General features: G+C 41.5%; 1 protein-coding gene across 1 annotated transcript; it reads left to right on the forward strand.

The window, feature by feature from the left end:
* Positions 1-25,135, forward strand: Acbd3 (acyl-CoA binding domain containing 3). Its single transcript, XM_034520234.2, has 8 exons — positions 1-307; positions 5,658-5,799; positions 6,706-6,846; positions 8,968-9,126; positions 10,793-10,967; positions 15,637-15,823; positions 17,561-17,845; positions 23,139-25,135. The coding sequence occupies exons 1-8, from the start codon at positions 31-33 to the stop codon at positions 23,348-23,350; spliced, it is 1,578 nt and encodes a 525-aa protein (XP_034376125.1). The 5' UTR covers positions 1-30; the 3' UTR covers positions 23,351-25,135.
* The last annotated feature ends 1,867 nt before the right edge of the window (positions 25,136-27,002 follow it).

The raw sequence follows: 27,002 nt of genomic DNA on the forward strand, positions 1-27,002 counted from the left end.
GTCCCCGCCGAGGAGGCGCTGCGAGCGGAGATGGCGGCGCAGCTAAGCGTAGAGCAACTCGAGGTGTCGCTCGACGGCCTCACGCTGAGCCCGGACTCGGAGGAGCGGCCCGGCGCGGAGGGTGCCCCGCTGCAGACACCGCCGTCCTCCACCTCCGGGAATGGACTAGGCTCGGGCGCCGCGGGACAGCAGCGGGAGCCCGGGGAGGCGGCGGCTGAGGGCGCGGCCGAGGAGGCGCGGCGGATGGAGCAGCTCTGGGGCTTTGGCCTGGAGGAGCTCTACGGCCTGGCGCTGCGCTTCTACAAAAGTGAGCGGATCACTCTCCTCTGAGGGGCTGCGGGCCGGCAATGCCTGCCCCACCCACCCGAGCTAGGCCGGGGTGACCGGAGCGCGCCGTTCCGTCCTTGGTGGCACCCGGAGTTTGTCACTACCGGTCTGGCCCCTGGTCACACCCCTGAGAGACCTAGAAGCCTGGTTTAGCATCCTGTGTCGCCTGAGCTTGCTGGGCGTTACATCTGGTTTAAGTTTTCTGGTTTCTGTAAGCTGGAGTGGCAGAAGAGCGCGCCCTTCCCAGGGCTCCAGTTCTGGGATGGAGTTTTCATTTTTGTTGTTATTTATCGGTTTTCCTCCACGTTTTCCATGGCTCCCAATGACATCAAAGCGGTTAAAAGAAAAACTATCAACTACCTTAGTGGAAGAAAATAGTATTGGGTCCCACACATATCTTTTCTAGCCTTGGAAAGCGTGAGCATTTATAGGGTATGATGAGCGGTAGGGATGTGGCAAAGGATAAAGTAAAATACTAAGTTCATTTATTCCCTTTTCCCTGAGTAAGTAAATAATGGCCACTGTGTTCTAGTAACTTCTAAGTGGCTGGGGAATTTTACCTTGTAAGTGAATAATGAAGACTAACGTGGGGAGTTCTCGATCTCTCTCGCTCTCTTAAAAGTGTGGCACTTTTCTTCCTTTTTTCTTCTCTAGTTAATAGTGGAGGTAACAGTCACAAGATTTGGTCAGTGGGAAAGAACTTGACTAATTAGTCTGATTCTTAAAAGATATTTAATTTAGGCTCTTGAGTGAAAAAGCAAAGAGAGAGAAGGTCAAATGAAACTTTAAAAGTGGTTGCTAGGCTCCACATGCATCCCAGAACAGCATATTTATGAGAAGTTTGCCAGAGATAGTGCTTTCACATTACATAGTTTAGCTGCTAAAATCGATTTGTTCACTGTAGTGACCCTAAGGTAGTTTTATTCTGAAATTAACTTTCATTGTGCAAACTAGTGAAATTCTACGAAAATTTCCAGAACAGTAAATAGTCGACATTCATAGTATTTTTAAGTTTACCCTTGAGCTGTTCATTGCCGTGGCACAGGGAGTTCAGCCCTTACTGTGGTAGCGGACTCTCGGAGTTGTGAGTCACTGGTTTGAATTTAGAGTTTGTTGTAAATAAATGCAAATCCATTGGTTTCTGTACAGTTCACATAGCAGTGCTTGCCCTTAGAAGTTAATTTTGGGAACTTGCTTTTCAGTAACATAAACTGCAAGAAACTGGGAAGAACCAACTTTTAACTTTTTTTTTTTAAAGAATTTTTAATTTTGTGTGTGAGTGAGTGTGTCAGTGTCAATGTGGATGCCCCAGGAGACCAGAAGGGTTAGAGCTCCTGGGGCTAGAGTCACAGGAAGTTCTGAACTGTCTGACTTAGGTGTTGAAAATTGAACTAGGCTCCTTGGGAAGAGCATTGTTCATTCTTTTTTTTTGTTTGTTTTTTTTTTTTTTTTTGAGACAGGGTTTCTCTGTGTAGCCCTGGCTGTCCTGGAACTCACTCTGTAGACCAGGCTGGCCTCAAACTCAGAAATCCGCCTGCCTCTGCCTCCCAAGTGCTGCATTGTTCATTCTTTACCAATGAGATATGGCTCCAAAACCAGAAAGAACCAACTTCTAATCTTTGATTTTGCTGCATGGGTAACAAAGGGAGGGATATTTCATCTGAGCCCATCTTATTTGAAAATAGCAATATCTGTGTTAAGAGAATAAAACATTAAGCATGGTATCACACCCTTAATCCCAGAGCTAGGGAGACAGTGGTAGGTAGAGCTCTGTGGATTTGAGGCCAGCCTGGCCAGCACAATTCTGGGACAGCCAAAGCTACATAGTTAGAGCCTGTCGAAAAAGAATAACAAAAAACTTAAACAAATTAATTAACTTTAAAAAATTGCATAATGGTCAGCAAAGTTAGCATTGTTTTGGGTCAGGAACCTCATTCTAAATTATTGTTGCTATATAAATTCCTAGAAGCTGCTAGAATCAAGTTCTACATAGGGAAGCTAGGTTAGCTAACACTAGATTCACACTTAAGATTGAGTTGTCTATACATACTATTTTAAATTGCCTTTTCAGTGGCAAGAGTCTTTGGAGAACCTATTTTAAGGGGGCTAAGTTATTAGTCACCTTATAGAAGGAAGTGCATCTCAATTCCTAATTGCTCAAAACTATATCCAGGAACTTACAACAGCTTTCTGTGTGGATTATTGTTTGCACCAACAGTGAAGGGCTGGTAGTAAATCAAGCACTAATTTGAAGAGGGAAAGGATATAACAGCAGAATTAACAGAAACTGGGGTGAATCCAGCAAGGCTGCCTTTGAGGTTTTTTGTTTGTTTCTGTTTTTTTCCGGATGTGTATATGTGCATTTTCTATGTAGACGTCACAGGACAACTTTGGGTGTTGTTCTCCTTGAGACAGCTCTCCTTTGCTGCTTTGTACACTAGTCTAGCCACGTGCCATGAGCTTCTGGAGATTTTCTTGTCCTAGCTTTTCTTTATGTAAGAAAGCTGAGTTTACTTTCACTAAAAACCCCACTATTTTGTGTTTCTTGATGGTTTTTAGGAGATCTGGACTTAGGTCCTCATACTTGTACAGCAGATAAATGCTGAGCCATCTTCCCCAACTCCACCCTTCATTTCAAATTACATTTTATCTTCTGTGGACTCAATGTGAATCTTGAAAGCAAGATTATTTTCTATTGAAAGTAGCTGGAGAAGCCTAGGATGTAGCTCCGTTGGCAGGGTGCTTGCCTGTCTGGCTTTAGGATGTGGGTTCTATCAACAGCACCATATAAGCCAGCCATGGTGCTGCAGGCCTGAAATTGTGACACTTGGGAGGTGGACCTAAAGCTTAAGGCCGCTCCGGAGCAGACACATGCGACGCTCACCCGCCCACCGCCAAAACAGTGTTTGTGTTACACACTTGCAATAGTGGTGATGATAATCCAAGGTGAATTAACTATCAACATCTCTGAATTTTTGCTAAAATGAAAGTGAAATGCTTCCCCATCGTGCATGACATAGCATACATAACTAGGCCCTGAGTTTATCCCAGGGGATAACAGATGAGGTGTCCCTTGTGATAAGACTGTGTTTTGCTATCTAAACGTCAGGGGCTTTAGACCCTTATTGTGGATAAGGCTTGATATCAGGATACTGCTGTGTGAATGGCACAGTCCTCTTGCTTTTAAGGAACATGGAGGCAAAAGACTTAAAGGGCCAGTTGACACCTGCAGAGCAAATGTGGATTGAGGAAATAGTATCACTCCAGAAAGGACAGTGGAGAGGGGATGGGACCGGGCATGTTTGTCTGGGAAATGTCAAACTGGAGGTAGTTTGATGAAACAAGGAGAAAGTTGAATGCCGATCCTGGAAGTGTTTGATGAAGTTGTATATAGTTTAGCCTTTTTGTTAGGTGAAGAACCAGTGAAGGTTTTTCAAAAGAGGAAAGAAATTGCTCTTAATTCTATTTTAGCAAGATTAAGCTAGGCTTTCTTAGCCTTTTATACTTTATAGCTTTATACTTCTGGGATGGAGTTAACTTTTTTATTGTTGAGTTTATTCAGGGTTTAGATTTTTCCTTTTCAAATACTCAATTGCTGTTATGTTTGTCTGGTAGATTGGTTGCATTAATTTATGATTTCAAACTAATGGTTGTCAGTGGATACAGAGCAGATATTTACCAGATGCTAGGTGAACCTGCATACATACTATTTTACTTAATCCTTCCTTGAGAGTTCTGTGTTATCTATATCTCTTAGTTGAGGGACCTGGCCTAGGCCATTCAGTTACTCCTTTTTAAGAGGCAAGGCTGGATCTCTCTCTGGTTTCAGACAGTTCTTCCACTGCAAAAGGTGAAAGTAGATAGTACCCTACTTTCTGGTAATATACTAAGGGAAAGAATTCAAAAGCACTATCTAGGTAATTTATTACTTGAATATTTTTGGCATGAAAACATTAAGAACTAGTGGGATGATACGAGTTGGTTTTGTTTGATTTAGATTTATTTTATTTGCATGACTGCATGAATGTATGTGTACCACTTGTTGCCTGCTGCCTGCAGAGGTCAGAAGAAGGCATTGGCTCCCCTGGAAATGAAGTTACAGATGGTTATGAGCCACCATGTGGGTTCTGAGAATGGAACCTACTTCCTCAGAAAAAACAGCCAATGCTCTCAACCGCTGAGCCAATTCTCCATCCCCTTCTTACCAAGTTGTGATGGTATGGGTGATTTTAACTGCAGTCTTTGATAGTGAAGTTTAATACTCATTTAAATGTTTATTGGCCTTTTCCCCCATTCATATAGTTCAATTCATGCTCTTTCTTTCTTTTCTTTTCTTTTTTTTTTTTGAGACAGTTTCTCTATGTAGCCTTGGCAGTCCTCAAACTCAAAACTAATAGAGATCTGCCTGCCTCTGCCTCCTGAGTGCCGGGACTAAAGGCATGTGCCAGCACTGCCTGACTTTTTGTTTGTTTGTTTATTTGTTTGTTTGTTAATAATGTTCTTTATGAATACACTATATGTATGGATGGAACTTGTACAGGATTTATACTTAATTTTTTAATATTTTTGTATTTATTGGTGGGGGCAATGTCATGATCAGAGAACAGCTTAAGTCAGTCCTTTCCTTCCACTGCATGGATTAGGGATCAACCTCAGGTGTCCGATTAGCTGCTGAGCCTTCTTGCCAGCTGGATTTTTTGAATTTTGGTAGTCCATTTTTACTTGAATCAAATAACAATTATGACTGTTATAATGGAGGGATTATTCAAAGATTACCATTTTACCAGGATCCAGTTTTATACTGTTTTTGAATATAGGTAATAGTTATTTTTTGTCAGACTGGCTTAATTTTGCTTTTCTTTTCTCTTTTATTTATTTTTCAGAGACACAGTCTCACTCTGTAGTCTAGGCTGGCCTTGAACTCACTGTATAGCTTACACTGTTCTCAAATTCATGGTGATCCTTCTGCCACAACTGGGATTATGATGTCATCACCTTTGATTTTGCCTTCTTTCTTAATAGCCCTAGTGGAAGCCTGTCAGGGTCAGTGATGAGGAAAACAGAGAATCACATAGTAGTAATAATAATAATACACTGTTAGCCTCTGACATGGTGATGTAAACACCAGCTGATTCTAAAGGAGAAATCTTCTATAAAGGATTTGTATTTTTTTTATTAAGCCCCATTAAAATTAGTAAATAAAACAACAATCTTAACCTACTGTTTGTAAGTTATTGGCATACTCTGTAGCAAAGCTTCAGTGCATTTCTAATGCTGGAAACGGTATCTTACTAACACCAGTTGTTTTCTTTACATTTCATTTCTTTTAGTAAAAGATGGCAAAGCCTTTCATCCAACGTATGAGGAGAAACTGAAGTTCGTGGCTCTGCATAAGCAGGTCCTTCTGGGTCCATACAACCCAGACACTGGCCCTGAGGTCGGGTTCTTCGATGTGTTGGGGAATGATCGGAGGTAACAGTGTTGTCTTATTTAGGTACTTAATGATGTTAGAAGGAAGTGTAATATATATTGCTTAAGGTGTAGGTAGTTAACTTCTTAGCTTAGAATAACACCTGAAACATTGATTTTACTCATAGATTCTAAATCCTAGTGTGGAAGAAGTTTATTTATCTAGCATAAGACAAGTACAATTTCATCTGACTCTTTCTAAATAATATTGAAAGCTGCCATTTAAAACATGTGCTACTGGGCCTGGAGAGATGGCTCCGCTGTTAAGAGCACCAGCTGCTATTCCAGGGGACCTGAGTTTGATTCTCAAAAACCCCAACCATCTGTAATTCCAGTCTCAGATGCTGACCTCCAAGCACACAGATAAACATGCAGGCAAAACACTCATAGACATAAAACTAAATAAAAATAAAATGCATACTGTTGATTTCCTTATTGAGACATACAGAATTTTGCCAGAAAATGGAATATTTTTGTTCAGGCTAAAAATGTAAAGAAAATAAAATACAGATTGCTTTTTAACAAGTTTGAATAAGCTGGGTGGTGGTGGCACATGACTTTAATCCCAGCACTTGGGAGGCAGAGGCAGGCGGATTTCTGAGTTCGAGTCCAGCCTGGTCTACAGAGTGAGTTCCAGGACAGCCAGGGCTACACAGAGAAACCCTGTCTCGAAAAAACCCAAAAAAAAAACAAGTATGAATAAACAAAATGCACTTATATTTTGGATTGTTTATGGCATCTTATTAATATATCAATGTAGATTTGTTGAAACTTGAAGTTTTGAACTTTTTGCTTCTAGTAAAAACAGTTCATTTTAATTGTAATTGAGTTTTTCATGTGTAGATTTAATTAAATAAGATTCTCCTTCTGCTAAGGGGAAAAGGTAACTGTTGTTTTTATTCTCTGCAGGAGAGAATGGGCAGCTCTAGGAAACATGTCCAAAGAGGATGCCATGGTAGAGTTTGTGAAACTTCTAAATAGGTGTTGTCCTCTCCTCTCGGCATATGTTGCGTCCCACAGAATAGAGAAGGAAGAAGAAGAAAAAAGAAGGTGATGTCACAGGGCGTGGTGGCACACAGTGCGGGCACTGTGCACTGATTCTTTGCTTTCTGGAATATGTGCTCTGGGTCAGAGACTTTGCTACTGTTCTTCACTTCTTATTGCAGTTTTTCAAAACTCTTCATGTGAGTGGGTGGAGGGAGGAGGGGCTGCTTCCTCTGGTTACACCTGTAAGTGAACCTGCATCCTATCTACAGCAGTATTCCTCACCCCACCCCCACCCCCACCCTCAGGACAGAGTCTTTCTACTGTAGCCCAGGTTGTCCTCCTGAATAAATGCTGGAATTATACATGTGTACTACCACATCTGGCTACTTTTGCCCTGCTGTAATAAGCCTTTAACAGGCTCAGCCATAAATCCACTCTCTCCTTCCCTCCTGTTCTCAGGTGTTGGATCCTAGATGGCTTATTAATTAATTAATTAATTAGTTATCTACTCCAAAATTTGGAGTAGATACTGCTGAGCTCACTGCTTGTGTGTCTGAGATTCCCCCAGCACCCATGTGGAGGCTCACAGGCATCTGTAATTCCAGTTCCAGAGGATGCAACAGTCTTCTAGCCTCCAGGAATGCAAGCAGTTCACAGACATCCATAGAGGCTAAATACCCATATACATATGATAAAAACTAAATTAAAAATTAGACAAATAGCCCAAGCATGAGAGAATTATAGAAGTGCTTCACTGGGTGGCACATGCCCTTTAATCCTGGTATTTGGAAGGCAGAGCCAGAAGATTGCTCAAAATTCAAGACCAGCCTGTTCTTCATAGCAAGTTTCAGGCTAGCCAGAGCTGCACAGTCTAAAACAAACAACTCAGTGACATAAATAACATTTCATTGATAAGTAACCAAAGTAATGTTTTGTATCCTGTTGAAAATACTTTGAATTGTATTTACTTTCTCTGTATGGGTGTTTTTTTGTGCATGTATGTCTATATCATGTGTGTACATTGTCCTCAGAAGCCAGACAGGGTTGGTTCACCTAGGACTGGAGTTTCAGATGGTTGTGAGCCACCATATGGGTGCTGGGAATCAAACTTGGGTTCTGGAAGAGCAGCCTGTGCTCTTAACCACTGAGCCATCTCTCCACCCCTCAATTTGAGTCTTTTATAAAAATAGATTTATTCTTAGGTTTGATTATATGTACGTATGTGTATCTGGATGGGGGTTTAGACACATGAGTACAGGTGTCCTCAGAAGACAGAAACGGATATCAGATCCTCTGGAGCTAGAGCTGAGGGTTCTGGAGACCGAATTCTGGTCTCTTAGAAGATCAGTGTATTTCTTAACTGCAGAGGTCTCCTCCAGCCTTCCCAGCCCTATTTTTTCTTACTATTTTTTGTTCGTTTGGTTCCCTCCCCCACCCCATTAATTTATTTACTTACCCACTTTACATCCTGATTGCTGCTGTGTGGTCGTCCCTGTCCTTCCCCCACTTGCCTCCCTCCCTCACACAGTTTTTTGTTTTTGTTTTGTTTTTTTAAGGCAAAAGTTTCTCTGTGTACCCCTGGCTGTCCTGGAACTTGCTGTAGATCATATTGGTCTCGAACTCAGAGATCTGCTTGCCTCTACCCCCACCCCCAGTGCTGGGATTAAAGGTGTACTGCCCTCTTTTAAAGACAGGGGCACTGTGTATCAGCCTGCCTCTACCTTCCTGGTTCTGAGAAGCATCATGCCAGGCTAAGACTTGGTACTTAATGAAAATAGAATAACATAGAAAATTGATTTATATACTGTAGTACACTGTTGAATCAAAATAGAATAACATAGAAAATTGATTTATATACTGTAGTACACTGTTGAATCAGATATCATGTCTTTGAAAGTTGCCTTTTTTTGATTCTTGCTTACTTTTGTTTTGTCATTAAAGACTGTGAAAGCCCCCACTTAAGTAATTATTCTTGAGGTAGTCTATGTATGTAGAGATGTATGTTGTGAGATTGACTCCATATTTTGTTTTACCATGTAGAAGTTTATGTGTTTCATATTTTGAGAGATTGCTTGCTATTCTCTGCAACGATTTTTGTCTTGTTTTCACTGGGAAGTGAAATATAAATGATTTTAAGATAGACTCTCTATGCAGAGTTCATTCTCTTTGCTCTGTACCGTGTAGAAAGGCAGAGGAGGAGCGAAGGCAGCGTGAAGAGGAAGAACGAGAGCGACTGCAAAAGGAAGAAGAGAAACGGAAGCGAGAGGAGGAGGACAGGCTCAGACGGGAGGAAGAAGAGAGGCAGCGGATAGAAGAAGAGAGGCTGCGGCTGGAACAGCAAAAGTGAGTTTGCTGCTTAGATCTTATTTAAAAATGAGAGCCAGGCGACTACCCTGTTTCCTGGGATTTTACCTGCATGTCTTAGATGTTCTGTGACTGCCTGGGAGGAAGATGGGTATTGGCTCCTTTCATGTTTACCAGGGACTTTTGTTTGTTATCAGAGGACAATGTGTTGAAATTTGGAGTTGGCTTGTAAAACCTAGAGGCCTGAAGCAGCAGTTGAGGTTGCTCGGTTGCTGTCTTGAGTCCAGTGTCTTAAGTTCTCATGATCTCTTACCTTCTTGATCTTCCTCTTTGTTCTTACTGCTGTCTGCTCTGTCTTTCACAAGACTGTCTCACTTGGGAAATTTGTGATCCATTTTCTGTGTATCTGAGAGACCCGGTTAGAAACTCTGAGGACCTAGAGCCTAGCTAACCCAGTGTATATCAGATGGCCATTCCCGGACCTAGGGTGGGACATGGGAGCTGAAACTTCCTTCTTCAGAAAAGATGGAAAGCCACTTTCTCAGAACGTCTGGCCTTTCAAAGAGCAGCTGGAGATACCAGTAGGAAAACACAGGGTTCCAGAGAGGGCGTGGCAGAAAAGTTAAGCTGGAGAACGGAAGGTATATCGAGTCTCCTCTTTGCTTACAGCTAGTTTCTCAGAAAAACCTTCACTGGTAGTTAACCTTAAAGTATCCCATGGCCTCACTGTACTTTGAAGGAGGTTTTAAATGCCATTCTCTTTTGAATTTGGAGTTAACACCTTTACTGGGCCCAGTGTCATGCTTTACTTAGGAATCTGTTTTTACTTAATTAGTCTGCTTATTAAATAGATTTGAAGTCTTTGTAAGTAGGCTATAGCAATTTTGAAATATGTAATTTTCTCTGGAAGAAATAAAAATAATTGAACTAATTCGATAGAATTGGTATCTCCAAACAAGGCACCGTGGTGTACAGCTATGATCCCAGCACTTCAGAGGCTGAGTCAGGGTTAGCCTGGCTCTATATAATATGACCCTGTGCGTGGAGGGAGAGAGAGAGAGATTAGTAAAGCAAGCATCGTGCCCTGCTGTTCTTATCTTCAATGATTCTTAATAAAGCCACCTTTAAATGAAATGCTGTAGCCCGTTAGGTTTCAGTGGTTTTATTCCTTCTTAACAGAGCCTGTAGCACCGATTAACTCTTCTGCTTTGTGCTGTTCTGGGGTGTTTAGGTAGAGAAACCATAGCCAAAGTCAAGCACATCCATGCCCAATGGCACCCCATGTCTCTCAGCATCGTGGTGAGTTAGTGTTGCTGCTGCTGGACTATCTATATTTGAGCTCTGGCTCTTGAATCTAGCTGCAATAGAATTTTGGGCAGTTACTAAACGACCTTGCAGTGTTGTCACAGGCTAAGTGCGTTGGTACTTGTAAATTTTTTAGACATTGCATGACATCAGAAGAGCACAGTGAGTGTTAATAATGGTGATGGTGATGGTATGATGTGCTTAGTACTCTCCATTCTGACTTTTATTGAAAAACATAAGGAAAAAATTAGAGGTCAGTTTTTCCCCTTCAGTATTCAGGGTATACATTATTGGCCTAGTCATTTTTAAGTTATAAGCTATAAAAATAAACAAGGACATTTTATTTTGTTTGGAACAGTCTCCTGTTGTCAGACTGGCATGTATTTATTAATGTTTCTAGGCAGCAGATAATGGCAGCTTTAAACTCGCAGACTGCCGTGCAGTTCCAGCAGTATGCAGCCCAGCAGTATCCAGGGAACTACGAGCAGCAGCAGATTCTCATCCGCCAGCTGCAGGAGCAGCACTATCAGCAGTACATGCAACAGTTATATCAAGTCCAGCTTGCACAGCAACAGGTATGACAGAGCGTAGAGAAGGCATTGTTTCCATGGAACCCAGGTTCTGTCCTGCCGGTCATGAATGAACTTTGCATTACCAGCCTAAGGTATAAAGGAGCTCTTTGGTTGACCTTTTAGGCAGTCTGCTTAGCATTCATTGTGTTGGCAGTTACAAAAGAAAATGCAGGGTCTTGAACCTCAGAAGCTGTATTTTACATAGGGCATGTGGGGGTTGTGTAGGTCAGTGTCATAACACTGAGTCTGGTGTGAACTGTTAAGGGTGCCCGAGTAGCCAGCCATAGTGTAAGAACGTTTTTCAGGCAAACATGCACTATCGGGATCAAACAGCTTTAAAGAGATACAGTCCCCTCCCATAAGGCCACAGGCTGGTTCTTCAAAGCTGGGGGAGATCCAGATCCATTATAACTCATGACAGCATATATTCCTTCTCCAGCATCCTGTTCCTAAACATTTGCTTCAACATTTAGGTAGTTTGAGTTGAAAGATGGCTCAGGTGTTAAAGGCTAGGCGCACAACCAAAAATACAGGAGAAAGTGGTTTAAGTGAAAGACGGGGAAAAAGTCTGGTGCTTTCTGACACGTTACTGCTGTTCTGATTTCCTGCTTTTTCTCTGTTCTGTGAGAATAAGACACAGGATCAAGGTTTCTAACCACACAGGATGATAAAAGGAAGAGAAGGATGGTAGCTAGGCCTGGTGGTGTAAACCTGTAACACCAACTACCCAAGTAGCTGAGAGTTCAGGTTAGTCTGGGCAGCTTAGAAGGATCCCATTTCTAAGTAAAAGGGGAGAGGGGTGGGGTGGATGGAAATAGGTAAATTAATTGATTTATAAGTGCTCACTATAATTGGGCTGTGACACTTTTTGACAAAGTCAACATACACACATTCATTATGCAGTAATAAATATTTTTAGGAAAGTAGAAACTTTTAAAATAAAATGACCTCTTCTCCTAGTCTTAGAAATCAATGAGATGTTAAGAGGCTCTATAAGTTCTGTATAAGCCACACGAGGATCAGAAGGCGCTAAACTTACAGTTTCATAAGCATCCTTTCTGATAGCTGCTTCTCCTCTTGTATAGCCTTCTTATACTTTATCACCTCCTTCCCCTTTTCCTGCTTAGTTGATAGGTGTTGAGATAATAAGATTGCTGTTACATACTGTCCTCTTCATAGGCTGCTGTCACTTTATGAGGGGAAAGTTGTTCTGGTAGGATAAATTAAAAAATGGGACAGAAGTCACAGTTAGAATTAGTATGATCAAATTCTAATTGGAACTAGATAGGTCCAGTAGGCTACCTGAGAATTGAGCCTCACAGTTACCACTCAGGTTCTTTTTTTTACAGTTACTAATGAATTTTACATAAGGAGAAGGAAGAAATAGAATTCAATACTCTGAAGTATTTTGTGTAAATACTGAACAAAACTGCTGTCCCTGTCTCTTTGGTGGCATAGCTGCCTAGTGTGTCGAGTATATTGTTTATATTGTTCCTGTACCTTTCTCTTTTTGGTTTTTGGGGGATAGAATGGGCAGGGGTTGTTTGGTTTTTGTTTGTTTTAATTTGGTTTGGTTTGGTTGGTTTTTCAAGATTAGGTTTCTCTGTGTAGCCGTGGTTGTCCTGGAACTCACCTGTAGACCAGGCTGGCCTCAAATTCACAGAGATCCACTTGCCTCTGCTTCCCAGGTGCTGGGATTAAAGGTGTATGCCACTATTACCAGTAGTCCTAAGGTTCTTGTGTAGCCCAGAGACTCAAACCCTCCCTCTCAGGGACTGGGAGTATAAACAAGCACTGTCAGACCAGATCTTCTTACGTTTTCTAAAACCTCCCCCAAAGTATATTTTTAAAAAGAGTTGTATAAATAATTGCACCCTTCTGTATCTAATAAATAAATGTCCTGGTCAATGGGATCCAGAGAAGGGACTTTATTGATTTTACTGGAGAGTTTCAAGATTAACTTCAAGAATGCTTTCTCTTCCTCCACCATCATGTAATGTTTTGAATGTACTGATTTGGTTGATTGCATTTTTTTGAATAGCTGGTGCTTTTTCTTTGGAAGTGATTTAGAATCTAAGCCTTAGAGTAATTTTTATTATGTAGTAAGCAGACAGAGGTGTTTAAACTCAGCACTGGAGAAGCAGAGACAGGTGGGTCTCTTTGTGAGTTTCAGGCCAGTCTATACAGATAGTTCAAGGTCAGCCAAGGTTACATAGTGAGACTGTCTTTGGGTCACAGTGGCAGGAGCTTGAAATAGATGATTACATCACCACCACAGTTAAGAGCAGAGACAGATGTTGCTTTCAACTGGGTTTCCCTGCTCATACAGCTCAAGATCCCTGCCTAGGGAGTGGTACAGCCCACAATGGGCTGTATCACATCAATTGATGTTATAAAGATGACATAAAGAATGGATTTGTAGTCCTTGTGCATTCAGAAATCCTGTACTGTTGCCAGATTTCATCACTCACACACACACACACACACACACACACACACACACACACACACACACTTCTATGACCTCCATGTGGATTTTTTTTTGTTTTCTGCTTTTTTTAAAAAAAGATTTATTTATTTTATGTATATGAGCACACTGTTGCTGTCTTCAGACACACCAGAAGAGAGCATCAGATCCCATTACAGATGGCTGTGAGCCACCATGTGGTTACTGGGAATTGAACTCAGGACCTCTGGAAGAGCAGTCAGTGCTCTTAACCACTGAGCCATCTCTCCAGCCCCTCCATATGGGATTTGTAACCCTGTTTAAAAAGCTGGGTGCTAGCCAACTACTCTATCACTGAGAGCTATATTCCCAGTCCTCTTTTTATATTTTGAGATAAGAGTCTCACTAAGTTGCCCATCCTGGCGTTTTGTATCTCAACCTGTTCTTGAACTTGCAGTCTTCCTGCCTCAGCCTTCCAAGTATCTGGAGTTAACTGGCCTGCACTAATGGACCTAGCAAATTTCTTTTCTTTGTACTTTGTCTTTCCCTGCTTCAGGCTTATGACACTGCTGCCTCAGTCTCCTAAGTGCTGGGATTATAGGTTCAGCACTGCACCCAGACCAGTGTAAAATTTTAAGTGAGAACATACTTTGACCTCTAATTTCATTACCTCTTAGAGCAATGTTTTTTTGTTCATTTGTTTCTTGGTTTTTCAAGACAGGGTTTCTTTGTGTGGTCCTGGCTGTTGTGGAACTCACTGTGGAGACCAGTCTGGCCTAGAATTTATAGAGATCCTCCTGCCTCTGCCTCCCGAGTGCTTAAACTAAAGGCATGCACCACCACTACCTAGCTAGACCAATATTTTTTTTTACAACTTGATTGATAGTTTTATTAAATTGTAGGCTGTAATCCTAGCACTTGGGAGGCAGAGGTAGGTGGATTTCTGAGTTTGAGGACAGCCTGGTCTACAGAGTGAGTTCCAGGACAGCCAGAGCTACACAGAGAAACCCTGTCTCAAAAAACCCCAAAAAAAAAAAAAAAAAAAAAAAATGTAGGCTGGATGTGGTGGCACATGCCTTTAATCTTAGCACTTGAGAAGCAGATGTAGTTGTAAGGCCAGCCTGGGCTACTGAAGCCTTGTCTCAGTCAGTCAGTCAATCAATCAATAAATGGGTAAATGGATAAATACACATACACACACTATTAAAAACAATTTTGTTGGAGCCAGGGGTATGACAAGCCCCTCCCGAGACTTAGGCTCCATAAAACCTAAAATAGTTTTTTAAAAAAAATTGTGATTACAGTCTTTTTATGAATATTTATTTCTGTCTGTATTAGAATAGGTCTTGTTTGCTACTTTATACATCTATCAAACTCACCAGTCACAGCTTCTGGTTCTGTGAATCTGCTATGACCATTTGTTTCTTTGAAGTGTAATTTTCAATTTCTGTAGTTGAAGGTGAGGATGGGGAGTAGGTTCAAGTGTTGTTGTTGGCTGGGCGGTGGTGGCGCATGCCTTTAATCCCAGCACTTGGGAGGCAGAGGCAGAGGCAGAGGCAGGAGGATTTCTGAGTTCAAGGCCAGCCTGGTCTACAGAGTGACTTCCAGGACAGCCAGGGCTACACAGAGAAACCCTGTCTCGAAAAAAAAAAGTGTTGTTGTTGGTTTGTTTTGTTTTTCCACTTCAGCCTCTTGAGTGTTGTGCTGGCACATAACTGGCATATCCAGTTTTGTAGCTTGAAAGACAGAGTGTCTCTGTGTATCCCTGATTGGCCTAGCACTCTGTAACCAGGTAACCTCACACTGAGATCTGCCTCACTGCATCGTGAGTGCTAAAATAAAATTAGTGGCACACACCATCATTCCTGCCCATGGTTGAATTTTATTAAAAAACAAAAAATATTTTCTTCTGTTCAATTTTAAGAATATATATCACTGCTGGCCATGGTGGCACATGCCCTTAATCTCAACACTCATGGAGGACAGTGGCATATTACTGTATTTAACTTTTGCCCTTAGTTTTATCTGAGATTGAATGTTTAATCATGTTTAGCTGTCCGTTGGTATTATATTAATATTTATTACAGATATGATAAAACTGGCAAAAGTTAATTAGTAATTTCTTAGACTGCTTTAGTATAGAGCAAATGCATGGTGTCAGACTTCACTCCTAGGCAGATGTTAGCCTTTCTGATAAGAGCATCCTAACCTTTTCTCTGTCTGTAGGCAGCATTACAGAAGCAGCAAGAAGTGGTGGTGACTGGATCGTCGTTGCCTGCATCCTCAAAGGTGAACACAGCTGGGGCAAGTGATACACTGTCAGTTAATGGACAGGCCAAAACCCACACTGAAAATTCCGAAAAAGTCCTCGAGCCAGAAGCTGCAGAAGAAGCCTTGGAAAATGGGCCAAAAGGTATGGTTTAGCACGTGTATTTACCTATCCAGATGTCACTCTCAGACCTCAAGAAATTCTGGACAAATCAGGAAGATAAGCTGAGTAGCTTTGGGGAACACTTACATGTGTGTGAGCCCAGCACTCCTTTGCTTTTTGAATTGGAATCTGATGCTTCTGATGACACAGACAAAGAAGATCAAGGCTTAGGGATCTAATTCTGTTCAGTGAGAGCGGTTGCTTAGTGTCACAAAGCCCTGGGTTCAGTTTGAGGTACCACATGAAACTGGATGTGGTGGCACATGCCTGTTATCCCAGTAGAGATTTGTTATTTAGACGTCTGTCAAGTTCACCAATTTCATACGGCTTTTGTTTTTGTGATCTGAGACCGTTTGTTTCTTTGAAGTTTAGTTTTCCTAATTTTAATTTTCAGCAGTTGGGAGTAAGGATGGGAGGTTCAAGTGGTTTCGCTTTCTTTTTCCCGCTTCAGCCTCGGAGTGCTGAGCTGGGTTGAAGCTTAGCTAAGGAGGATCCCTGAAACTCCTGGCCTTCTTTATTTAGTCTTACCAAGAGTTTATAGCAATAGTTTTTCACAGTTACCGATTTACTCTGTGAATGTATGTGTGCACACAGAGGGCAGAAGACAACTGGCAAAATCTGGTTCTCTCTCTACCGTGTGGTTTCTGATGAGTTACCTCAAGCTATAATAAAATCAAGCTTGCTGGCAAGTGCCTTTACCTGCTGAGGCATCTCAGTGGCTTTTTATTTTGTTCTCCTCTTCTCCCCCTCCTCTCACTACCTGGTTTTTTGTTTTTGTTTGGTTTGGTTTGTTTTGTTTTTGAGGCAGTATCTCTCTGTGTAGCCCTGGCTGGCCTTCAACTCAGAGAACTGTCTGCCACCAAAGTGAGTGCTGGAACTAAAGGGGTGCATGCACCACCACAACTGTTGATTTGTTTTGTTTTGTGACAACTCGGGATGGCCTTCAAGTCACGTGTAGCTGAAGATGACTTTGAATCTAGTTTCTACTTTGTGTAGTACTAGTGACTGAACCCAGAGATTTGTGCATGCCAGGCAAACACTCTGAAGTGAGCTACGTCCCCAGCTCTACAAGGGTTTGCAAATGAGAGGAGATCTTGTTAGCGAATCTGATTAACTTAACTGGAAAACCTGCTGAGTTCTGCCGTACACATGAATATTACTCAGTAACAAGATGTTTGTCCTTGCCGGGCAGTGGTGGCGCACGCCTTTAATCCCAGCACCTGAGAGGCAGAGGCAGGCGGATTTCTGAGTTTGAGGCCAGCATGGTCTACAGAGTGAGTTCCAGGACAGCCTTGGCTACACAGAGAAACCTTGTCTCGAAAAGCCAAAAAAAAAAAAAAAGTTCGTCCTTTCCACCGTGTGAGGTCCTCCAGTGGTTCTATTCTAACATTGGCCAGGATTTTCTGTTTCTCTTAGCTCTTTTCAGAGAAGCCCTTAAAACTTTAAGATACCCAGAGTTTAAGAATTTTCAACAGGTAGAATGAAGTGAAAGCAGAGTGTTAGGAAAACTCACTTGTAAGACTGTGGACTCTGTTTTGTTGAAGGGATATGATGACCTCTTGAGTACCTGTGACCTTCTTGGATATTATAATAACCTGAGAAGCTTTTCTGTTCCCTTCCGTCCTTGGTCTAAGCTAACCATGTTGCCCTTGGTGTCAGGTGTTCTCTGCAGGGTAAGAAACCTTTGGCCTCAGCTTTTGTAAACCCTGTTGCCTTTAGACTCTCTTCCAGTGATTGCAGCTCCATCCATGTGGACAAGACCACAGATCAAAGACTTTAAAGAGAAGATTCGGCAGGATGCAGATTCGGTGATTACAGTCCGGCGAGGAGAAGTAGTCACCGTCCGAGTCCCCACTCATGAGGAAGGATCATACCTCTTCTGGGAATTTGCTACAGACAGTTATGACATTGGGTTTGGGGTTTATTTTGAATGGACAGACTCCCCAAATGCTGCTGTCAGTGTGCATGTTAGTGAGTCCAGTGACGACGAGGAAGAGGAAGAAGGTAAGCCTTGGTTCACATTCAGTCCTGCTAATACTTACAGACAGGAGGTGCTCTGTTCAGGAGTGGGATGTTGGGTGAAAAGGCTCTGAGAAAGGCCCATCTATCACAAAGTTTCTGAACATGAATTTCTCTAAAATGCCAGGAAAGTCTATTTGGTTCTGAATGTTGTTTTACTTACAGTCTTCTGTATTGGAAAGCTAAGTATGTGAAGACTCTTTGAGGTTTGTTGTTTGTATATTTTGTTTTTGAGACAGGACGTCGCTTTGTTGTCCAGACTGGTTTTGAACTGGTGGACTCAAGCAGTCCTCTTCCTTGCCCTCCCTAGTATCTGGGACTACCAGTGTGTGCCATTATGCCCCAGTTTGTAAAGGTTTGAAAGAGCAAATAAGAATTCTTGTCATCCAAGGAATTTATATTTCTGATAACAACATTTTTGTTTTATAAATTCCTGTTAGTTCAAGGACAGCCAGGGCGACACAGAGAAACCTTGTTTTGAAAAAAATCAAAAAACAATAAAAACACCAATGCAAACAAACAAAGAAAACAAAGACAGGATCTTCCTGTTTCAGTCCCAAGTGCTAAGATAATAGATTTGAGCCACTACCACAGCTGGGTAAGACAGGGTTCCATGGAGCCAAAGCTGACCTTTAATTTACTATATGGTCAAGGGTGGCCTTGAACTCTCAATTTTCCTGCCTCTGCCTCCAAAATGCTAGGTAAAAAGTTGTGTGTGGTGGGTCAGGGTGGCACAGGCAGGCCTTCACCCAGGAGGCAGAGGCAGGTGGATCTCTGTGAGTTGGGGAACCCATCTGATCTACTTAGTGAATTTCAGGATATCCATGGCTGATACATAAGAAAACCCTGTCTCAAAAAACCAAACAGCCAGGCTGGAGAGATGGCGTAGTGGTTAAAAGCACTGATTACTCTTCAAGAAGTCCTGAGTTCAATCAATTCTCAGCAACCACATGGTGGATCACAACCATCTGTAATGGGATCTGATGCCCTCCCTCTTCTGGTGTGTCTGAAGGCAGCTACAGTGTACTCATATAAAAATAAATAAATCTTAAAAAAAATTTTTGGGGGGAAAAACCAATAACAACAAAAATTGTGTGTAAAAAAGAAAACACCAGATTTCAGCCACTCTTCTCTTTGGAAATCACCATTTTACAAGAGTGTGACTTTTCATTCCTCTCAGTAAACAAGCAGGAGTTTTGGAAGACCTTGGTCTAAGAAATAAGTTAAAGGATGTATTGATCTTTGAGAAGCTGCCCTCCTCAATTTTGATAGCTGGAAAAACTAGAACTTGGGATATTTCTACAAACTGAGTCAGCCAGGTTGAGACTGACACAAGTCTGTAGTGCCTCCTGTGAGACTGCCTGAGCACCCTGGTTCCACTCTTCAGGGCTAACTGAGCTGTCCAGTGGCTTAGAAGAGTACTATAGTATTTCATGATGATGGTACTAAAATAGGTTTAAGAGTTGTTCTTGGAATGGACGAGTCCATTTTGATTTAAAAGTATTCTCTGTTTAGTCACATTGCCATGCTCTGACAGCACTGGGCTCACATGGAAGCATGTAGAGCTGCTAGACCATAAGCCTGCCTGAAATTCACCGAATATGTAGTTTAACAATTGAAATTTCATCTAATTTTTCAGCTCCAAAGACAAGCTTTGTTAATGTACCATTTTTATATGAACTACCAGAGTGTCCTAGGTGTTTCAGTATATCTTGCAGACTGTCATCCCAGAAGATTAAAATCCTTAATTAAATATCAAAAAATATTAAAACATGTCCCGCCTTGTCTTTCATGGCTTCTTTTTCCTAGCCATCTTAAAACTCACTATGTGGACCAGGCTGCCCTCAAACTCAAATCCACTTACCTGCCTCCCTGTGCTGGGTTTAAAGGTGTGCACCACCACAAGGTTGGTGTGTTGTTTGTTATGTGTACCGTGTACCACCGTGCCTGGCTTGTTTTTAAGATTTTTAAAGATTGACTTTTAGTTGAGTGACTTTTAGTTGACTTTTAGTTGAGTGAATGTTTGGTCTTATGTATGTTTTTGTACCACATGCATGCCTGAGGCCTGTAGAGGTAAAAGGGTGTCAGGTCTTCTGGAACTGGAGTTATAAAAAATTGTGAGAGCTATGTGGGTGCTGCCAACCAACCTTTCTTTGGTCTACTCCAAGGACAAGTTTTCTTAATGGCTAAGCCAAACCCAAGGCTTTGGCATTTTGTTTTTAATAATGTTGATTCCTAAGTACTAGCAGCAAAGTGAAACATTTCCCATAATACTTATAAAAACCAAAAGTTAGAGTAGGACGCAAGGAAAGGTAGAATCTGAATAGTTTAGCTGCATGTACTACCTACATCCCAGCAACATGGGCCAGCAGCTTAGCCTGTGCTAGCCTTTCTCATAGAATCAGACTGCTTGCAGATATATAGAAAGGAAAGTGTGTGTTTCTCTGAAAGAGCTTCTGTGAATGCTTTTATGAGAGTCCTACTGAGGAGTATTCTCAGTGGTAGGGTTTGTGCTCTCTGTGCACAAGATCCCCAGCACTGCAGACAAGAAAGGAAGAGACAGGTAGTTCTTGGCTCTGGCTAGATGTGATTATCTATAATCCTCATCTGTAATCTCAGCACTAAGGAGGCTGATGTTGGAAGATCATTATTTGATGCCAGCTTGGGCTATATAGTGAGTTTCCAGTTAGCCTGGGCTACTAAGACAGACAAACTATATCTCAAAAACTAAGGACAAAGGGCTAGAGAGATGGCTCAGTAGTTAACAGCATTCCCTCCTGAAGAGGGTCCAGGCTTGATGCCCAGCACCCACATAGTTGTTTATAACTGCCCATAACTGTAGTTCAGAGGAACTCTGTAGGCACCAGGCTTGCACTCTCTGTACATACATATATGCATACATACAGGTCAAAAGTCCACGCACATAGACTAAAATGAATCTTTTAAGAAGGTAAGAAGGAAGGAAAGAAATAGCTCTGCTTTGAGGTTGGGTTGATGTTTGCTTGTCCTGGCCATTAGAGATTTTTAAAAGAAAATTACTTCTACTTTCTGTTCTGAAGCCCTAGCTGATAAGTTTGGGGATTATTGACATTGAGGCAGTAGCTGGTAAAGGGGGCTGGAGTGATGGCTCAGGCACTTACTGCTCTTGCAAGGTATCCAGGTTCAGTTCCCAGCACTGATGCAGGCTCAAAACCGCCTGCACCTTCAGGTAGGAGTTCTGACACTTCCCTCTGACCTCCTCACACACCTGCTTTTATAGGATACACATAATGAAGAATAGGCACAAATATAAAAGTAAAAAATGAGATATACGGCAATCTTAAGGTTTTATTAAAAAGAGAACTGGTAAAACATAGCTGAGGTCTTTGACCTTAGCTCTGCCTTACGTGTCTCAGAGGGAAGGTGGGGTTGTCTACTCACATACATTTCTAATCATTTCTAAACACTGATCCATTAAAATCTCCTTTTGAGCAGGAATGGTGAGATCTTACTAATTCTGAGAACTGTTCCACTAGGAATGAACCTGTGTGGAGACTTAGCTCACTGGGCACATTTGTGCCTGTGCCTTAGATGATGCTTGTGCGCCATTGATGTGTCCACGTATGTACTGTGTAGTCCACAGAACAAGAGTCTAAGGTGGTAATGCAGCTTTGTGCTGGAATTATAGGTATGAGCCACCATATCTGGGTCTCCTCTACTTTTTTCTCTTTCTCTCTTTCTCTCTTTCTTTCTTTCTTTCTTTCTTTCTTTCTTTCTTTCTTTCTTTCTCTTTCTTTCTCTCTCTCTCTTTCTCTCTCTTTCTTTCTTTCTGTTTTTTTTTTTTAAACTTTCAAATGTTTAGAATTACTACCCCACCCCCACCCCCAGTGGTATCTCTGTATAGCCTTGGCTGTCCTGGAACTCACTCTGTAGTCCAGGCTAGCCTCAAACTCATAGAGCTCTGCCTGCCTCTGCTGCCCAGTACAGGTATGCACCACCACTACTTGGCTAGTTTTCCCCATTTTTAACTTCTTAAATTGTACGCTATACTTATCTTTTTTCAAAATTTTATTTATTTAATTTATTTTATGTATATGAGTACATTGTTGCTGTCTTCCAACACACCAGAAGAAGGCATCAGATCCCATTACAGATGGTTGTGAGCCACCATGTGGTTATTGGGAGTTGAACTCAGGAACTCTGGACTTGGACGAGCAGTCAGTGCTCTTAACTGCTGAGCCATCTCTCCAGCCCTGTACTTATCTTAATGGACATTATTAATACTGGTGTTGGTAAATTTGTCTGTAATTATTCAGATTTTATAAGTTTTTACCTAATTTTCTAAGATATATTCCAAGATACCACATGATATAATTTGTTTTATTTCCTTAAATTTCTCTTGAGAGCTTCTCACACTTTTAAATTCGTGGGTATTAAATACAGCTAAAAGATGTTGCCAGGGTTCCCTTTGCTATGTTAGGAACCTAAAAGTCTTTCTTTCCTTGAGGTTGTTTATATGTCATGTGTTAAACTGAGACAATTTGAAATAATTATTCTTACAGACTATTAGTGTTTCTTTTCTAACTTGATATTTTTACAGCCCAGGAAATTAGTAACAATGAGAGTCTTGATCAGAGCAAATTTTTTTATCTGTGTGTTTTATCTCTGCTAAACAGGACTGGGGGAATTGACAGTTTGTGGCTGCCTCTGTGGTTTTTATGTTTATAATATACAGAAGCTATAGTCTGCCTAGGCTACCTTCTACCATTCCTAAAATGAAGGTGGCCTTTGTAGAAGATCAACACAGAGTTTTCCTCAGTGTTCCATGACTAAGATTGTGATATATAAGGAAGGAGTTAGGAACTGGATAGAGAATGGGAAAAACAAGTCTGGTTGCTACCTCCACCCTGTGTCACTGCATTCTCAGGTGCGGCAGCTGTTCATAGTGGTGGTCAGACATTCACATGAATGACAGACGCCTACATGCAGTTGAGACTGGTTTAAGAGAATTCCTAGAGCTGGAGAGATAGGTCAGTGGTTAAGAGCACCTACTGCTCTTCCAGAGTCCTGAGTTTAATTCCCAGCAACTACATAGTGGCTCACAACCATCTGTAATGGGGTCTGGTGCCCTCTTCTTGTGTGTCTGAAGATAGTGACAGTGTACTCAGATGCATAAATAAGAGAGAGAGCGTGAGAGAACAACACCTCAAAGCATGGAGTTTCATTGCTTGGTGAGTGAGGTGATATTCCTGGATCTAACGTTTGGCTTTTGTTTTCTGTTCTTTCTCACTGTCCACAGAAAATGTCACTTGTGAAGAGAAAGCCAAAAAGAATGCCAACAAGCCTCTGCTGGATGAGATCGTACCTGTGTACCGGCGGGACTGTCATGAGGAAGTGTATGCAGGCAGCCACCAGTATCCAGGGAGGGGAGTCTATCTCCTCAAGTTTGATAACTCCTACTCTCTGTGGAGGTCCAAGTCAGTCTACTACAGAGTCTATTACACTAGATAAAGCTGGTGTTACAGAGTCAGGAGTCTAGGGTTGAACAGAGATGACATTTAATTTCCTTTGACTTTTGTGGCACATAGGAGTCAGTGTTTACCTTCTCGAGTTTGTTCTGATGGTTAGTGAACTCTTGTTGAGAACCAGGATTCCTTGAGACTCTTTAGCATTAATGCTCTGAGGTTGAAGCAGTTGGGAGACTCATCTAGCCCATGGGTGCTGACCGGCAGAGCTGCTAGTGGATAGTGAAGGTACGTGAGCTACGTGTTAGTATTCAGTCTCCAAAATAAACGTCCCAGCGTTTCCCTCACCTGGCTGGGGGGTGCATTGCTGGCTGTTCCGTGTGTTCTGCAGAGCCACAGTTACAGCTGTAACTGGGAATGCTTCTGTACTCGCCGACTTCAGTGGTTTTGACTACGTGGAAGAGTTTGAGACGTAAAAGCTCGACTTCACAGATTATAGTAGAAAAGGAAATGGCCTCAACTTGATCTTACCTGAGTAACAAGGCTGTTTTTGCTTGGGGTATAGCTGTTTAAGTTACAGAGAATTATTTTCTGAGAGAATGTTAAACTTAGAATATTCAAACCCAGTAAGCACTTGATGTGTAGAGATTCATAGACGACCTCTGTCCTTCCCACCAGGTCCTCGGATTCTCAGGCCTTCTCTTCCATCTGCCATTCACACTACTGCTAACAAAACAAAACTAGGTGATTTTGTTTTGATATAGTTTTGTGGAACATCTCAAATTGAAACTATTTTCTGTAAAAAACATATAGCCAGGAGTTTATAAACTCAAACTGGCATCTACTGAACTAAAATATGCAAAATCACTTTAGTATAATTCAGCATTTGAGGAGTACCATTGCACTAATAGGAAATCACTGCCAGAGACAGTCCAAATTTCTTTCTGTTTGTTATTAGGGCACAAACTGTCCCACCATCCCAGTGTGGAATTACAATCTAGAGAAAATTGGAAATGCACGTGCTTAATGTTAGAGCTTTAATCTGTATTATGTCTTGCTAGTGGTAAAAGGAACGTCTTTAGTTCTCTTATGAAAACAAACCCACATTCATTATTTCAAGTTTGTCTCAGAGGTTAAGTCTCTAAAGAGAGGGTAGTATAGGTAGAAAATGACAGAGACGGTGTATACCTAGTGCTATATTGTCACTTAAGTCTTAGGTTTAATTTTGACATCACAGGTCCCTTGCAGGGCTCCCACTGGCCAGCTGCAGTGTGCACAGGTCACTATGTTCAGGCTACTTGAGGTTTTCATATGCTGCCTTTCTTTCTGTTTTTAATACCTGGTTCTATAGGTTCTCTTTTGTTTGTTAAGAAACTGGATTATTTTCTCCTAACCAGTGCTTAATTTGTGTTTTTGAGTTTTCATCCAGAAGTAGTCAAATGTCTGTGCTGTTACATCCAGAATATTCATTAGGCTGGCCACAGCTCTTCTGTATATATAGAAACCACAGAGTTAGGATGTTTTTTAATGAGGAAATATACTGTATTTAAAATGTAAAATAAACTTTTAAAAAGCAAGCACTAATATATATTTCTTTCAGCCTTTGATTACAATTTTGTCCTTGCACATGTTAAGATAAATTATCTTCTAAACGTCTTGTTCTTGGGAGCAGTGCTGTCATTTTACATAGCGTTTCTGTCACATGTTCATATCTGAACATTTTTGGTTCTAAACTTTTTTATTGCCTTTGGCTGTTGATTAGTACCGAACAAGTGCGATTTCAGAAAGATCTTGAAAGTAATATATTTAATCAATTAAAATGTTTACCTGACTCGTTGATGTTTCTGTTAATACAGTCTCCTGGAGCATTTAATTTTCTTTCTTCATTTAGATAGGATAAGAAATGCCTTAGATGATTTCTGTTTATCTAGTTGAAAAAAATACCAAAGTCTTTCTGACTGGCTAGTTTTCCCTGTGAATCATAATGGACTTTAAATTGTCTAGACTTGACAAGAAGGGAAGTGTTGGCTTTTGTCCTGCAGATGACCAGGTTGTAAGGTATTTTCCGGAGCTGCCCTGTGTGCCTTTGCTGTGACCTGGGAGATAACCTACTGTATAATGGCTCCTGGCCTGGTGGCCTCTTAAGTGGGACAGGTGACTGCAGACGTCAGACCACACTAATGCAGGATTGGTAGGATTGACTGTCTAGTCCCTGTGCTGTGTGTGGTGGATCTTGAAGTCAAACCTAAGGACAGGCAGGGGAGCTGCTGTGCTATCAGCAGGTTTTGGAGGCCATGTCTTAACCATCTTACAGAAGAAAAGCTTCTGCTTCCACATAGTAAATGCTGCCCGTTACCCACTGAAGGTGACACTCCAGCCACCTAAGCCATCTCTATCTCATTCCCGAGCTTTTTCCCATGCAACCTAAAAATGTGTGTCTGTGCGTCTGTGTGTCTGTGCGTCTGTTAGGGGCAAAGCAAGTCTTAATTCATTTCTCTTCACCTTCGTGACCAGGCCGGCCTCAAGCTCCCTGTGTGCCCCACGCTGCCTTGAATTCCCAGTCCTCCAGCTTCTGCCTTCTGAGTGCTAAGATTATAGATGTCTGCATACCCAGCCAGTGCTACACTTTTAATTTATTCACATGTATAGGTGTTTTGCGTATATGTATGTCTGTGCACCACGTTCATGCCTACTGCATGCAAAGGTCTAAAGAGGCATTAGACACCCTGGAACTAGAGTTGCAGACAGTTGTGAGTTGCTACATACACATTGGATTATACATGTAAAAAAGGCTCCAGAGAATCTGATATCTTTTTCTGGCCTCTTTGAGTATCCATATACCTGTGAGCATACTTACACAAACACATATATGCACACACATAAGTAAAAAAAAATCTCTAAAAACTTTGTTTTAGAAAACTTTTTCGGATACTAAATACAAATGTAATAACTAGTACCCTAAATGTTTGATAACACAAATGTTCCTGGTTTTAGGCCTTTTTATATACTGGAGTGTTTGTATAGACATGAGAGGTCCTGGGACCCGAGTGTGAGCATAAAAGTCATTTCTGCTTGAAGTGCACGTTACCCTCATAGCCTGAGATAAGTTTATTCAGTAATGTGAGTCTACCTGCGTTTGACAGTAGCCCACCAGGTGAGATCACTTTCGAGCTCACAAAGTATTTGGTTCAGGAGGGAAAGGTCCTGCTGTGCATGTTTGACAGCTGAGTTCATCCCAGAACCCCATGGTGGAGGGAGAGAGCCACATGCGAACTGTGCCGTGTATATACCCTCACACACATACACATACAATAATAAAGTTTAAATCTACAACAATGAAATTCTACTGTTTCCCTGGTAACCACTAATAGGATAATGCATTTCTTTCTATTGATTGTTTGGAATTCCTCTCCTGTGTCCTTTACCTATCTCAATTAAACTTCTTTTAGAGGTACTTACTTTGAGTGTTTGGCCTGCTTGTATAGTATGCTTGCACACTACATGTGTACCCGGTGCCCACAGAGGTCAGAAGAGGGTGTCAGATACAAGAAGACTTCCAGGCACTCGCCAGCTGCCATGAGGGGACCTGAACCTCTGCAAGAAAACTAAGCTTTCTCAACCATCAGTTAGATAATTTTGTATAATTTTATTACCTTTTTAATTCAGTTTAAGCTGGGTGTGGTAGTGAATGCCTTAAA

Source organism: Arvicanthis niloticus, chromosome 16, assembly GCF_011762505.2.
Source record: "Arvicanthis niloticus isolate mArvNil1 chromosome 16, mArvNil1.pat.X, whole genome shotgun sequence".
In the NCBI taxonomy this organism is placed as follows: Eukaryota; Metazoa; Chordata; class Mammalia; order Rodentia; family Muridae; genus Arvicanthis; species Arvicanthis niloticus.